This window comes from Ruditapes philippinarum, unplaced genomic scaffold (genome assembly GCF_026571515.1).
Source record: "Ruditapes philippinarum isolate M1 unplaced genomic scaffold, ASM2657151v2 ctg2936_1_1_1_1, whole genome shotgun sequence".
Classification (NCBI taxonomy): Eukaryota; Metazoa; Mollusca; class Bivalvia; order Venerida; family Veneridae; genus Ruditapes; species Ruditapes philippinarum.
This window is the reverse complement of record NW_026856673.1, coordinates 28058-45686: the sequence shown is the minus strand read 5'-3', so window position 1 is coordinate 45686 and position 17629 is coordinate 28058. Positions and strand designations below refer to the sequence as shown.

The window sequence follows — 17629 nt, the reverse complement described above, 5'->3', positions numbered from 1 at the left end:
AAAATCAACAAAGGGCCATAATTCTGTAAAATTTGGTCGCAGCGAAAATTCCTTCCTTTACTACCATCTACACCTGAAGGTTGTTCATCCCTGTAAGTTTAAGCAAAAATCTGCCTTCCGGTTTAAGAGGAGTTGCATTCACAAAATTTCTACATAGTATATATAGTGAAAAAAATCAACAAAGGGCCATAATTTTGTTAAATTTGGTCGCAGCAAAAATTCCTTCCTTTACTACCATCTACACATTAAGGTTGTTCATCCCTGTAAGTTTAAGCAAAATCTGCTATCCGGTTTAAGAGGAGTTGCGTTCACAAAATTTCTACAGAGTATCTAGTGAAAAAGACAACAAAGGGCCATAATTCTCTTAAATTTGGTCGCAGCGAAAATTCCTTCCTTTACTACCATCTGCACATTAAGGTTGTTCATCCCTGTAAGTTTAAGCAAAATCTGCCATCCGGTTTAAGAGGAGTTGCGTTCACAAGATTTCGGGACGTACGGACTGACGGACGGACAGACGGACAAGTGCAACGCTATATGCTCCCACATTGTGGGGGCATAAAAATGTTTAAGTGTATCAAAAAATGATACGATTCAAATGAGAGAATGGGATGATAAGTTACACTCCAGTAATTGCACATCTTAGCACAACAATTACCAGTACAATTATTCTAACATTCACACAGTGTATGCCATCTCTATGAGCTTTGTATTTCATTAGTTGTATTTTCCATGGAAAAATGTTCCTCTTTTTTTCTTAATCTTTCACTACTTTTGTTCTGTTTATGAATAAGATGAATTTGCTTACAGTGTTTACAAATCAAATCACTTGTTTACATTTTGCTATTTTGTCTTTTTTTTTTAAATAAGTGCAAGTGATGGGAAAGATACGCGCTCACTGAAATTTTGAATTTGAATTAATAAAAGATGGCAGTAGAATTTGAATATCTAAATCCGAGTTTACACGTCCAAAACAGCGCACAGTCATACAATCTCATATAAACTAATCCGACAGTTGTTATTTTCTTAGGCGTATCATAAAACCCCCCTTTTGTCTCACTCATAAATGAAACAACATTGAACATGATAGAACGAGACACGCGCACACAATCGGCCAAATTCATAGAATAGTGCAGCCGCCCTTCTCTTTGTATGGGTTTTCTCCCGGTGTCAGAAAGCCGTTGATGAGAGCATCTTCGCTAGTATGTTGCTCGCAGTATTTCATGATGTCTTCTATGCATTCGGAGACTCGCACTCGAGGCACTGCAGCCTCTAATCTAAGCTGCTCGACCAACTTCCTCTGTTGTTGAAGGCCCTCTTGGAACTTGCTCATTCTCGCCTCTGAAAAATAAAATGGTTGTTGTAGTAAAATTATCATACGAACAAATTCAATGGTAATGTAAACTATTTGCTGTAAGTAAAATGGGCATAAACAAAATCTATGACAATGGCGAGGGGAAAATATCGATCATTGCTCATTATGGTGATCCATGATGACAATAAAGACATTCTAACAAACAACTTCTTCCAAACGTGAATTATATACATGTACATATATTAACCTTTAACTTTTATTAGCACAATGTTTGTATGAAACACTACAAAAAAGCTATATTCCCATGGAACTTCGTTCAGCTTATTTATAATTGGTATTCAACTAATCTATAATTAAGTCACATAGTGAATCCTTTCATACGATCTGTTGAAGGGGCAACGTTTATTTCCAGGCAGCCAGTTAGGCCAATTCTTTGTTAAATCATAAATCTGTTTTGAATTTTTGTTTTTGGGGCACATTAAGCCCCAGAAATGAATTTATTTTCTTCCTTAGAAAGGACAATCACGTACTTTAGAACCTGAAGAAAGTAACAGTAGATGTGGATGTGAAAAAATGTCATAGAAATAGTAAAACGTGAACAATTACACTACAAAATACTAAATCACTATCAATGCAAATAGTTCAGCAATGAGACTGAAACAGGGCACCAAACAAAATAAAACAGTAGGTTCTGATAAATTAAGATTATGCCATCTTTGGGCTAGATTGTTTTCTTCTTCTGTGTGAGCCCTTAATTTTATGCGGGTGCAATCATGATAAGTCTAGCTTTATCATCTAATTAAATGGTATTTGAAAATGCACTAGTAGATGTACATACAAGAGTACAATTTCATATGTTAATGATCATCCATTGTACTTTTTTGTCTACAATCATTCAGAAAAGTATACAAACAAATTTGTCAAAGATTCACAGATGTAGATGGGCTATGCAGACGTTGATGTTATCTGGGCGTTCGGGATAGATATGCGGATGTAGAATAATATAGGAAAAAAGAAGGGTATGTTACTTATACTCAATGTTTCGCAACTTAGTTAAAACATATTTATTTACGTTCGATCGTGAAACAATTTTTTTCACTTTCGGGTCCTTTATTAGTAGTGGAAACTTGGTTGTGATCTGAGTAGGGACCGAATCCATGGTAACTGGGTTATGCGGCAGACATCACTCCCTTTTTGCAATTTTGAATAACATCTTACGCTGCATATTAATAATTAATTGTGTTATAATGATTCATTAACCTGTTTGAAAATACAATAGAAATAAAATACCTAGAGTTATTATAGGAGTGTCTTGAACTTGTATTTGACTATGGTGGAATTTACTAGGTTTGAATCTAACGAGGAGCGGAAGCCTAGAGCGCGATTTGTTGTAGTTAAATCAGCTATATACAAATTTTCTTTATGTTGAGTAGTGATGAATGTGTGCGTGATGCATTCAATAAATATTTTAAAAAAGTATTTACATGTATATAATTTTATGAGCTTATTACATATTGTTATTAAGCACAAGAATTATTTGTTATTTAACATTTAACTGTACAACACGAGGTCATATTGAGGAGCCGCCGGTCGAGTCTCATATGATTTCGTGTCCAGATATATTTCCGTATGGTACTTGTTTAATTTAATACTTGTTTACTCAATTTCTAAATTACAATAAGGAAATGCGACTTACTTTTGTCGTTTTTATCACTGATTTTACCTGGAAAAGGCCAAACGTACTTAACTGTCCAATGTAGGATAATTATATTTGACGTTACAGCGTCCAATATGGGATATATTGCATAAGAAGGAAATTGAATGTTAATAATTTATATAGAATAATGAGTAACATTTCCTTGAAGGTTTGAAAAGTTATTACAAATTGAATACTGATTATAGGATTTGAAATGTGATTTACGTTAGCATTTGTAATATGTTGTATTACATATAATTATATGTTATAATTTTTCAATGTTCTAATTTTAATATCACGAGCTTTCGTTTTGTTTTGTATAATTATTTCTAAGATATCGAAGTACGCGTAATATGTGAAAATTGTCTTGATGTGGAAAACGCAACCGACAATGGTCAATATATAAAAAGATAAAAATTGTTTCCGAATTGATTTTGTTGCTTTTGTTTTATTTGAACATGGCAAACTACATGTGTTCTAGGTTTTAGAAAGAGTTTTGTGTAATAGAATGAACTTTTGACAATGACTTAGTGAATTTTCTCTTTAAAAGAGAGAGAGTGAGAGAGAAATTTGAATATAAAAACTAGGTTAAAATGTCTACATTACTTGTTTAAATATTTATATCATGATATGTGTATATGACATTCAGAAATCGCACACTATGTCTCTACGACTAGTAAATGTCACTGTGTTACATCGAAATGTTACGTTTAATATTTACTGAATATAATTGAATATATGGAAGTAATTGATGTATATGTCACGAAATGTTTGGTTGTCTTTGGTTACGGATTAAATGTTGTATATTTTATAATAAGGAAGAAACTAAAATGACAATGCTACAGTATTTATCATAACGTAATTCAGCGAATAAAACGTTACTTTTTCTTTTCATATCAACATATTGCAATATCCATAAGTTTGACGAGATACGAACTCTTGTTTGATGATCTTTAGAGGTATAGTTTCAGTGATTTAGTATTTTGTATTGAAGTCAATGAGCCGCGTCACGACAAAACCAACATAGTGCATTTGCGACCAGCATGGATCAAGACCAGCCTGCGCATCCGCGCAATCTGATCAGGATACACGCTGTTCGCTATCAGTTTCTCTACTTGTAATAGAGTTGGTAAGCGAACAGCATGGATCCTGATCAGACTGCGCGGATGCGCAGGCTGGGCTGGGTCCATGCTGGTCGCAAACGCACTATGTTGGTTTTGTCATGATGTGGCTCATATATCACTTTGTTTACATTTTTGCTACCTTTAGGTCACATTATTGCGCGTTTAGCATTACGTTCATCAGGTGGTTTACATCTAACATGCTCTTAATCTGTTATTTTAACATTACAAAAAATTAAAAAATCATGTCCGTCAGGGATTGTAAATACGAGGAGCAACAACACAAGTTTATTTAGACACTTTATTTCAATAGTTGTATAAGTGATCACAAAGCGTGAGTAAGTTACACCATAAGGTACCAAACAATATCTATGTTGAATGAAACACCATTTTCAAAAACCAAAAAATATAGCGTAAATATATAATAGAAGTGTGAAAAGAATACGTAAGAAGCGAAGTTCTTATGTGAGATATAGATTGTTTCCTGCAAAATTTGCGTTTTCTTGTGACCAAAGAAAATATAAAGATGTAACATATTTACCGATCTCCTCTTGTTTTGATTCTTCGCAACAAAATATCACAAAAAGAGAGCACTCATTTTGTAACACAATACTTCTTTTACTTACTAGAAAAAAAAACAAAACAAAAAATGTAGAAGAACACACAATATAGTTATAAAACAACATAAAAAGGCTAGCAAAATTCCAATGCTAATTTTAGACCTTCAATTCTCTAAACATGTAGATGTAATATACATGTATATCTCAAAATTGATTTTCTAAAGGGCCATATATAAAAATATTAAGTAATTATTTTTTACTAAGAGGTCTTAATTTAGTGTCAATTCTTTTACATTTTGTTTCATAGATTCAATTTGGAAACCCCAAGGACATATGCTTTTTTACACCTTTGCACAGTTGAATATGATTTTATCATGAAACGTATTATGACAAGTAAGCATTCTTTTCGTTTCAATGATTTTGAAAATATATACCAATAATACAATAAGCCTTCAGTATTGCTATTAAAAGCTTTTATCTTAAATATAAGCATGATCTCCATTAACTTCATAAAAGCAGAAAGCAGTACTTATAAAATACATTAATCACATTAAAAAATAAATTAATACAGTCACCTTAAACAATGTAGCATAACTGTAATTATCTATCTTCCGTAAAGAAATAGCAAAATATGAAATAACCAGCAAAAACAATATAGATTAAATTGCACTTTGTTACACACCTACGACACATCTTTCTTACAAACATAATGTTGATAATGATTTTTATATAATAATTCTTATCCCTCTCATGCAGTTATAACTGGGGAATTATGACATGGCTAATAACGTTCTTGATTATCTGTTGCTGAATTAAAACACTGTAAATCACAGCGTGGCTATCATTAGAGATTAGCCTAACCTCCACAAATGCTCAATAAAAAACTTGCAAGAAATACAATAAGGTCAACAGTCCTTTTTTGTAATAAAGAGTACACCAAACTCTTGCCATGACTTCCAAAATTCCTTTTACATTGTATTGTATATGGTCCTTTGTCTAAACATTCGGCAAACTAAATGAACATGTATTCTCAAATAAACGTTGCTTTTTTTTCGAATCACACCTAAAGCCACACGTTCACAATTCTGAAATGATTTTAATTCCGTTTGAAAATTGCTATGCGTGTTATAAAGTGGAATGAAAAACAACTGATATTTGAAGTTTTAATTAAACTCTGTTTGAAAAAAAATATGTACTATCCATTAACAATATTTATTACTAATGGAAACAATCAATGGATATTCAATGCCACTGAGCTGCAAAATGTGTTGTGTATATAACAATTACTGTAACTATTTCAGCAATTTCCTCTTAAATTTGAATAAAGTTAATTACTTAAACGTACTGTAAATTGTTATTCTAACTGGCTGCAAATAGATTTTAGAATTGACGGGTACTTAGCCTATTACTTTATCATATTACAAACTCTTTTCATTCATTTTATATGAATCAATTTACAATTCGTTGCTATTTACATTGCTTTGTTAGCTACCTTCGTTTATGCCGGTACAAGCTAATCCAATGAAATAATGTTGAATAGAATATTTTCAATTCAGCTTTTTCACTCTGTTGATAAATTATCATAACACCAAACTATACGCACTACCTTTCTTATAAATACTATGACATTCTTCTTTTGATATAAAGATTACATTTTACTACAGAAAGTGTGTTTTGCTGTACAAAATAACAAATACTAGTAATCACCGTTTCGGATTAATTCATAATGGGAAAAATTGAGTCATATATATAGTTCTAAAACGCGTGTGATTAATTTCATAAATTACTTTGGCAAATATGAGCAAACATGAATGGAAAAGAAACAATATTTAGTAAGAGAATCCAAAACAACCAAAAGTTAAAAGCATCTTAATAGGAACAATTAAAACTTGATCATTTCGCTTTATACTTAAATTCATATTGATTATCAGTAACCTTTAAAGTGATCTAGTCCTTAAACAAGCGTTTGCTTAAAAAGATTTCAAATGTTGGCGCAGCCAAGTGAAAAAATGCACTTTAGTGTATGTTTGATTTTAATGCAGTGTTTGACATATGACAAAAATCAAAATAAAATTGTTTATAACATTCTTTGTGTTAAATTTTTGTGTTATGCATTGTTAAAGAAAATCCTATAAAATGTATTCAAAAACATGACTAGTATTTCAGAAGAAATGCTTCAGTATATAATCCATTCTGAATCATTCAACGGTATAACAACGAAATATTTGAGATTTGGTATCAACATAATAATAATAATAATAAAACTTCAATGCCATTCAGAAGAAAATATACAATATCATAATTCAGCCAATGACTCACATGAAGGAATAAGCTAATAAAATGTTTAAGTGTATCAAAAAATGATACGATTCAAATGAGAGAATGGGATGATAAGTTACACTCCAGTAATTGCACATCTTAGCACAAGAATTACCAGTACAATTATTCGAACATTCACACAGTGTATGCCATCTCTATGAGCTTTGTATTTCATTAGTTGTATTTTGCATGGAAAATGTTCCTCTTTTTTTCTTTCACTATTTTGTTCCTTTTATGAATCAGATGAATTTGCTAACAGTGTTTACAAATCAAATCACTTGTTTACATTTTGCAATTTTGTCCTTTTTTAAAAGTACAAGTAATGGGAAAGATACGCGCTCACTGAAATTTTGAATTTAAATTAAATAGAAGATGACAGTAGAATTTGAATATCTAAATCCGAGTTTACACGTCCAAAACAGCGCACAGTCATACAATCTCATATAAACTAATCCGACAGTTGTTATTTTCTCAGGCGTATCATAAAACCCCCCTTTTGTCTCACTCATAAAAATCACTGGCATTATGAAACAAAATTGAACATGATAGAACGAGACACGCGCACACAATCGGCCAAATTCATAGAATAGTGCAGCCGCCCTTCTCTTTGTATGGGTTATCTCCCGGTCTCAGAAAGCCGTTGATGAGGACATCTTCACTAGTATGTTGCTCGCAGTATTTCATGATGTCTTCTATGCATTCGGAGACTCGCACTCGAGGCACTGCAGCCTCTAATCTAAGCTGCTCGACCAACTTCCTCTGTTGTTGAAGGCCCTCTTGGAACTTGTTCATTCTCGCCTCTGAAAAATAAAATGTTTTTTTTTTTTGTGTTAAAAATTATCATACGGACAAATTGAATGGTAATGTAAACTATTTGCTGTAAAAAATTGGCATAAACAAAATCTATGACAATGGCGAGGGGAAAATATCGATCACTGTTCATTATGGTGATTCATGATGATAATAAAGTTATTGTGATTTCTATTCAGAGACAGGTTTTTATGTGTTATTTTCTGAAGGAAAAGAAAACACTGGATATTAACAAGAAATTACAATAAAGGCAAGGGCTAATAATAAAAAAAAACATACGTAAACGAGATGAAACATTGACAAAGAAGGTCAGGTTTGCATTTCATTGTATTTAAAAGCTATAAGTTTCAGGTTGTATTTCATTGTATTTAAAAGCTATAAGTTTCTTTTAAAATGTATATACAAATATATGTAAGGTGTAAAAATGCTGAATTTTGATTCTGAAAAAAGACAATAAAACTAGTTTGACCACAAGCTGGTGAAGAATGTGTTTAAAATTTCATAAAAGAAGGCTTGCAGTTTTCACATATATCAAACCATTTTACCTTCATGTCCACAGACAAGAAACTTTATCCCCCCAGCACCGGCTTAAGAAATATAAAATCTTCGACATTAAACGTATTGTATCAAAACTGTAACGAAATGCCTCGCATACTGACGCATTTTTAGTGTATCCTTTAATTAATTTCATTCATATCTAATAAATTATTTGTATTCATTTATCTACGATTTTTTACTGTTATGTTATTATTATGATTTATATGAACTCTTAACAGAATAGAAAGATTGTTGTTTGTTTTTCGTTCAAAATAGCCAATACAAGATGTAGCAAAATATTCACTTTTTTATTCACTATAGTAAAACATGTTTCAGACCAATGACTTGTAGCAGTATCATTATATCCTCACAGAACAGCTGACGACGTCCACTGCTTCCAATCATTCAAATAAATTCTTTCAAAACTCAATACAAGATATTTTATCCAAAATATTCCACAACGATATATATCCCGTTAATAACGTTAAGATTCATCCTTTAGCACATACGTTTTACGCGCTCTGTAAATCTTCAGTAAAAAATAATCAACACATTTTCACAATATTTACCTTTAGCTGCTTCCATTTCATTCATGATTTCAATATTTATTTCAGTCTCTTTTGAATGAAGTTATAGAATGTTAACTAAATTTTTCAACGACTTAAATTCCAAACGCGTGCAGGTAGTCTATCGATATCAATGAAAAAAATGCAAATCGAGTTGTAGTAGTATACATCAAAGTGATACCAATTTCGAACGTTTCTATAGCAATAATTTCCCACAGGAATATGCCTCTTTAAACATTCAATGAAGGCAGAGGTTAACGTTTCAATACAATTGCTTTTATTCTGATAACCATTGCTAAAAACGACGGACTAGAGATACGAAAATAATAAAAGCCTACATTCCCCTTCCCCACCCCCCATTTTTAAAAAAAAATTACATGCATGGACCAAAAATTATTTAAATAATTTGTGAAAGGTAGCTCTGTAAGACAAAGGTCAAACTTTTTATTCTATTCTTATTTTGGAAGCAATATAACCTTGAAATAAATCAAATCTAAAGCAGGGCACATTGTACAAAACAAGAGGAACGTAGTTATGAGAATTTAACGTGTGTTATATTGTAAATCTAAGGTAACATCGAAACATATAAAATATTGTATGCTAAGTTCTGCTTAAGCCGGTGATAGGGGGCGGGATGGAGGGGGCAGAGAGAGATGGGTCCATTTACAGAGTAAATCTTATAGAGTCTGCAACCTTTTCAATTCTGTCGTGTTCAGTGACCTTTAAGGTTTGAGCTTTGACTATTGTATGGTTGTTCACAGTTTTTAATGATAATCTGAAATATTTTGACAATAAGATGCTTATGAATCATTTTTTGTTTTATTACATTAGAACACAATAGTGTTGTATTTTTGTAAAGCATATACTTTTATAAAAACTGAAAATTAGTACAGACAGAACAGGATTATCATATATAATTAAGGTTCCTGAAAGACATAGTTTTATACAGCTCCAAATCAGTCGATCATACTGGTTCTAAAGATAAAACCAAAGAGAGAGAGAGAGAGAGAGAAAAAAAAGAAATATTTCATGTTAAATTGTCTGATACATAGATTGATAGCAAAACGTCATGCCTACCAAAATCAATTTAGACAAAGTGTTAGGTGTGGTATAGCTTGCTTAATTTTTTTTTCTATTCTTAGATAAAATGCATATTAACATAAAATAAGTGAAGCAAAATGTAATATTGATACCGTTCAATTCTAGTTATAACTCGTACCTGAGCATCTCTGACAATCGTATTACTGTATTAAAAATTATTGCGATAATTCTTTACTGAAAGATCAATACAAATCAATTACATTAATCAGAAATCTCTGAAGTATTATCAGATAAAAAAGTGTTATTTTTCTATCTAGCAATAGAAGCCTAGCATTACGAGGTGGAAAAAAACAGAAGAAATAATATGATTGAAATGCTTCGGTGTTTTGTTTTTTATATTCAAGAAACGTATTCCAGTGTGAATTTATTCAAGTTTAATGGAGCGGGAATAGTCTCTGATAGGGAAGGGTGAATCTGGTAACGAGTTAATAGCGTGTTAAAATACCTATTCAATCTGTTTGATAAATTGATAGGCTTTATACAGCGAGGACATTGATTGACTCGCCTGTGGACACCGTGTCTATTTGTAAACTGCGTGGTTCTAGAGATTTTTTATTGTAATTATTTTAGAAGTACACAATGTATAGGGAACAGTCTATGACTGTCTAGACGCTTGAAGCATTTCTGATTGAATATGAATGCATTATTCAACATACATAAAGACAACAATTGAGAAAATAGTAAACACGTGGCATTGTAGGAAAGCTTGATTTGAAAAGGAAATTACTCCAAAGTCAGTCAAAGGGTACACACAAGAACAGTACTTTTAATTAGACCTACTTGTTATGTTCTTTTGTAGAAACTTCAATTTAAGAACTCGTGAAGAAGTAGATACGAGGGTTGTCCAAAAAATTCGTGCACTGCAGTTATTGTCGTGAGAGTTATTAATAAAAACAAATGAATTATATATCACTTGAAGGAGAAATCTGTCTCAAATAAGAAAACAAAAGAAAAAGCCGAGTAACCGGCGTGTTGTGTAAAAGAATGGTCATTGAGTTACCTTAGTATTGTAATACCGGCGCACGGCAAAAAATTGGGTTAGTTCATTACTGTAATTGTATTAATTGTTTGTTGCTTGTAAAGTGGTATTTGCTTTTTATGTTACAATTTGTTTTACTGACAATAGAGGAATGATTGATACAAAGTATTGTGTAGTTTTTATTGTTTTTATGCAACATACATGTAACATATTCCACCAGTGCAGGAATATATTGGACAACCCTCGTCACATGCGCCGGCATTACGAACGGACGTTAGCCTGACCGGTTGTCATCGTCTACCGACTCTCTCTCCCTCTTCTACAGAGCGTTTGTGCCATCTAAAAACTAGCCTACGTCTGAACTAGTCCCGCTTGCACTTTTAAGTTCTTTGTAGGTATCTGTTGGTGTTTTACCATTATGTGAACAAAATTAAATGATCGTCCGTATTTTCAGACGTTTAGCGACTGACATTTTCACGTAATTACAGTATTAACGACCACACACAAATGTTTGTTTACGACTGTTACAATAAAGCAAATGACGTCATATTTTCTATTGACGTTAGGAATACGTAAACACACTTTTTCCTGAATTTTAACGTTAATATGTAGTGTCTAAAGAAAACCGTGATGCATCGACTATGTAATGAACTAACCACATATCTGTTGGTGTTTTACCATTATGTGAACAAAATTAAATGATCGTCCGTATTTTCAGACGTTTAGCGACTGACATTTTCACGTAATTACAGTATTAACGACCACACACAAATGTTTGTTTACGACTGTTACAATAAAGCAAATGACGTCATATTTTCTATTGACGTTAGGAATACGTAAACACACTTTTTCCTGAATTTTAACGTTAATATGTAGTGTCTAAAGAAAACCGTGATGCATCGACCATGTAATGAACTAACCACATTTGTTGTCGTGCGCCGGTATTACGTTACCAAGGTAACTGTATGACGATTCGTTTTCAAGACATACAGATTACACGTATTTTTCTTTTGTTTTCTTATTTGAGATATATCTCCCCTTCAAGTGATATATAATTCATGTTTTTCTATCAATAACTCTCACGACAATAACTGCAGTGCACGAATTTTTTGGACAACCCTCGTATATCTTTTTTATTGAAGTGTAGTGTATATAAAAACTTACGAATAAAATGAATAAAATACATTGACAAACATTTTTGGAAATATCCTAATATATTGAAATCTATTAAACTTATGAAAACAGAAAATGAATATACACTTAAACAATTAGCAACTTTTGTATTTAAAGCTTTCGAATTGAGAAATCAGATGTTATTTCAAAACTTTTCTTCTTAACATGTCAGCAGTGACAATGTTATTTTTCCTCTGTTTTCTATATGTTTTGCATATATGTATGCAAAAATTGTAACATATTTCATTATTTTTATGTTTGAACAGCCACCATTGGCTTATTGTTTTGCAGATTGTATAAGAGTATTGTACTGTATAAACTCATGGGTTGTAACCTTTAGTTTAATAAACTATCTATCTGTCTATATATTCTAAATCAGTGACTATCTTAAAACCATCCTATTAAATTTGCATTAATGAATACCAGCTAAAAAGCAAATATCAAAAGGGATAATAAAAGAAACGCCAGGGACAAATGTTCACAAAAATATGCATAAGCCAAAACAAAAATAAGTAGAGGAACTGGAATACCATTAAGGTTACATGTTCAAAATACTTAACCGCAACACATGCTGTATATACATACCCAAAGACTGCTTAAGACATGCAATTAGTTATGTTAATTTCTTGACATTGCATTTAAATTATATTTTAGGCAATACTACAAATATAGGCTGAAAACGTTTTCGTTTAAACTGTTCAGTAACTAAATAAATGTAGGTCTCAAATACACGTCTGGAATGAAAATGTTTCGTAACTGATTGACTGAACGAATGAATGAATGTTATGGCATGATGAGATTACTCAGGAAACTGACTTTAATTTTCTTCACTTGTAGAAATCATGCAACAAAATTTGAATATACTATATTCAAATATCTGAATTTCGTTGAAAACCACTGGATATTTAACCATTAGAAAGCATTGCATTTGTATTACTCTTCCACAGAAGATGTTAACATGCATGCATTGCACTAATAAGCTTATACATGTAGAGTGTGACAACTGGTGGGGAAAATTTTACATTATATTGTAGTGAAAGTTCAACTACAGCTATTGAAATTCTATATATTTTGAAGGCTCAACTCTCAATCTGCTAAAATCAAAAGTGATTTGCCTATTTCCAACAGTTACTAGCCGGGCCATCCTTTATATCCGTGCGGTCTGACCAGGCTCTCAGTGCCGGAAGCTCATTTTTCAAACCTGGGCAAATCCATTACACATATTTAGCAGGTTGAGTGTTAAATACATGTGTATATATAAACATTGGATATTTATTGAAGCTGCGTTATATACCAAGCATAAGTATGTGTGTACATTAGAGCTTTCGACATATACCTTGGCATTTAGGGGTACTTACCCATAGACATGGTCCAATGCTGCACTTAGACAATTGTAAATAGTATAATGGGAGAGGAGATTGATTTAGTTCTACGAGATCTGAAAAGTACAACAAAATTACGACAAAACTACAAAATAAAACTTGACAATACAACCAAACATTTTCGAACATTCTCTTTAAACCTACTTTATTTTAGGCAATTTTGTAAAAAGCTACATACCTAGGCAAACATGAGAGAGATTAATTGAGACATTTTACGATCCAGCATGATCAAAGCCAATCTAGCACACCTACATGTAGTTTATTTAATATATTATATAACTTAATGATTGCATTATTATCATCACATTTAAAACACTCAAATCCAAAAGTTCTTCCAATAACTCACGTCAAAACATTTATTGCCACTCACATAGAAAAACGTTGACAATTTATGGAAATATTTATTCAGTTTTTGCACGCCAGAAAAATCTGAAACCCGACTCTGTCGTTAACTTGAGAGAAATAGCATCATAGATAGATGAATATATTATATTGCAACATTGACATTTGAAAACAGCAACATTTATACTTCCTTAAATCTAAAACAAGCAAGACAAGTGTTTAAAGACACTTCACAAATTCCATCCTTTAAGCAAAGACAACAGGCTTGTTGAAGAACAAGGAACATTTTGAAGAAATAAAATAGATCATTGTAAACTGAGTCACCGGCTTAAACAGAATGAATTACCACAATGTTTACATTTCAAGACATTCAAACACTTCGCGTCCGTTTATTTTATTCATTACATATGAACTTGTAAGGTTGAATATTTAATCAACAGAGTTATCATTAATAACGCTTGAACAATTCATTTTGATTGATATGCAAAATATCCGTCCATTTCTGACATTATAGTATTTGATAAGTATACATGAGAAGAGTATCCTTAATAAATGCGTGAAAACTTTGAAGAAAGATACAGATTTAATTAAGAACACTTTTAAAGGAAATTTAAAATATTTAAAAGTATGCACTCAAAGGAATATTTTATTTCATATTTTAACAGACTGTATCATATTTTGTATGCAATAACTATGCCCTTGACATTGGTAAACCCTTATATTTAGGATCATGAATGTATATAGACTGCCTAATTGCGTTGTGTCAAATTGCATTATAAATGGTGTGCAAAAAGCTTTTGCAGAGACTGAGGTCTGACAACTGAAGTGGCCACTTAAAAACGCTGTGCAGATGATTTTCCCCTTCTTCCACTGTGTCCCTGTATTTGTTCTTTGACAAAGTATTATCAACATTACTATTGACAGATGAAATTAATAATTAAATCTTTTTCAAAGTGATGGTCCAGTTTATCTCATGAAGAACTTTCGCCAGATTATGTGGTACACATATTCAAGTTCCATTATAACAATTTTATGATGTGTTGATGTAAATCTTACAGGGGAACAAGTATACTGAAGAATGTATCAGGAAGACTGCATGACAGTGCTTATAATATTATGACAATTTGAGAAGGGCATGCACTGTGTCACACTTGTCTCTAAGTGGGAGGAGAAGCATGACCGAAAACTCTTCGAAAAACCAAAAAACCCCAATACATCATTAAGGATGATTTAAAATAACCAAAATAACCCACCCCTGACAACCTGGAAGATCTTGAGATTTACAACTATGACGTTTGGACAAATCAAGTGTTTGTTCACTTCAAAGTGAAATACACTAACAAGTAGTTTATGTGTGTGCATATTTTATTTTGTTTGATTTTCTTTGCAATTTGTAAACATGGGTAATTGACGCTAATTCTTTGATTTCCTTTAAATAATTTATTCATTTTTTAAGGTTTCTGTACAGTCAGTTAAAGTAAACTGACGAAATAAATATCTGAGAAATATTCCCAGAGCGTTTCAGGTATTTATAGATGGCGCTTGTATAACAATTAATTTGTCATGATATACAGTACAAATTGGAAAGAATAATCTCAATTTACCTTCAACAAAAGAAACCATTCATATTCAAATGCAGAATTAGGTTCAAGCTTTCTAGACTTGCACATAAAAATCTATCATGTCGATACAACTCGCTGGTGGTTATATATAAATTAAGTATCAGTAATGCATTATTGTCAGTAGGTTTTTGCTTTCAAGAAAGAAAACAGACATATTTCGGCGAGAAGACATGGCGACGTAATTCATTACTTCTGCGCATGTATATATTTTTTTCTGAATTTCCGTATACATACACTTTCTACATTCGAAACAAGTCACTTGTACAATGCAATATCAATATTCGTTGTTGACAAAAACTAATTCAGGAAGAAAATCTGTTCATATTGTTGACCTTAGTCTTAACACGCAGTAATTGACATGAACATAAATATTTAATATGATCTCTATAATTTTTGCTGTTATGGTTTAAAGTCGATTCATTTATTGCCAAGAAAGACACGGCTATACTAGATGAACCTGCATGGTTTGAAAACGATCCAATGGGGATTGGCTTGTCACGTAGAATAACAATTACGTTGATTGATGCAGTCAACAGAAAGTGGCTAATAAACCAGTATTGCTTTATTTTACGCCCCTTTCTCGATGTCATAAAAGCAAACTAATGTATACTGTTTTAATGGACAAGAGACAAAGGTGTTAATACTAAAAGCAATATTTAGAAACTTGAAAAAAATCACGAATTTTACGATAAACTTGTAAAAACGTAAGAAAATCGCGGGACTCTTTTAAATTGTCAGAGAAACACAGATAAGCGAAGCTTTTGGACAAGCCAAATGGTTGTCAGTCAACTGGTAACTAAATTTTACTAAACAATTATCAGAGAAAACATCTTATGGAAATACACGTATAACGACTGCGTTATGTAACATGAAACTTGTAATCACTAATTACATAAATAAGTCTTATCTACGTACATCCTTATTTTGTTTATTCTAAATAATCAACTTATTTACTAGTTAAATATATCGTATTGCCGTGCATGAGATACGTACATGACCAATTACATTGATTTTATATACTGAAATGTGAACATGTAGCAAGATGATTAAGTGATTACGATATGATCAAAATCTAGCAATATCCGGTTAGAAATCTTATAAAATATTTAAATATCTCAAGACATTTGATTGGCATCGCATATTGTCACTCTAACTACGCTAGATATTTTAAATGGATTTGTCCATCTTTTAGAACGTCATTTTATTTAAAATTTCAAAATGTGTACTAACTGAATAACGAACCGTGCTGAGCATGATCAAACAGCACGGATGTGCCGGCATAAATCGCACGGGTTGATTCAATTGCCGCCAGCAGACTAAAAATTTCGATGTCACAAAAAATCAAATCGAAATGAAACATTTAGGAAAAGTTAAATGGCCGAGTTACAAAAGTGGTTATTAGAAAAGAAATTCAGTTCATCTTTCAGTACATATCAATTACAAATGTACATATGTAAAGGAAGAAATACAATCTCCTTAAAAGCACAGACCACAGAAACTTACGTTTAAAATTGTACCGTATATACATCGTTGAAAATCGGACAACTGTTACATTTCCATAGAATTTAAACATTTTGTGTGAATAAAAAAATGCAGTTTGTATCCATAGCAACCTAGCATTGAGTCAAAAGAAGTTGAACTTAAAGCATTACAAAGCATGTGCGCAAGAATGATAACCCAAGATATGATCGAAAATTGAAATCGAGTTTAAATCGTTTGAAGAACTGCAACATAAAGGACAATCTCAGATATTAGTGACTACTGCCAAATTTACACTTTATGCAAGAATGGAAATATCAGAATAAGAGAACAATGGTAATTTCAACAATCTTCCGATTTTCTGAGCTGCATGGCAAATTCTCATCGTTACTTTCAGTGATTTATAGAAGTGAAATCTGTGCAAAAGGAACGCTATGGTTTAAATTCATCTTAAATCGCTCAAACACACGGAATGCCTGTGGCCATGACATGCAAAAGTCATGAGCGTTCTGCATGTTCTTAATTCTAGTCACGCCCTGAAAATCGCAACCTTTCGATCATTTCCGTCAAACTTTCAGTTAAAATCAGACCATTATGTACATATTCGGGCCATTGTCGCATAATGGCGAG

The 17629-nt window shown here is 32.1% G+C and overlaps 1 protein-coding gene across 3 annotated transcripts in view; it reads right to left on the bottom strand.

Annotated features, from left to right (window-relative positions):
• Positions 1–4416: 4416 nt before the first annotated feature.
• The window catches only part of LOC132747278 (guanine nucleotide-binding protein subunit gamma-1-like), a 30694-nt gene continuing 17481 nt past the window's right edge, over positions 4417–17629 (bottom strand). Inside the window, exons 1-3 of one of the 3 annotated variants that reach the window (XM_060736605.1) lie at positions 13735–13846; positions 13533–13612; positions 4417–7808 (exon numbers count right to left, since the gene is read on the bottom strand). In XM_060736605.1, coding sequence (XP_060592588.1) covers positions 7588–7808; positions 13533–13542 — 231 coding nt within the window. In that variant the 5' untranslated portion in view covers positions 13543–13612; positions 13735–13846 and the 3' untranslated portion in view covers positions 4417–7587. Of the gene's footprint in view, positions 7809–8924; positions 9057–13532; positions 13613–13734; positions 13847–17629 lie in introns of those variants that run through there. The other 2 variants (XM_060736603.1, XR_009628109.1) reach the window with 2 other exon arrangements.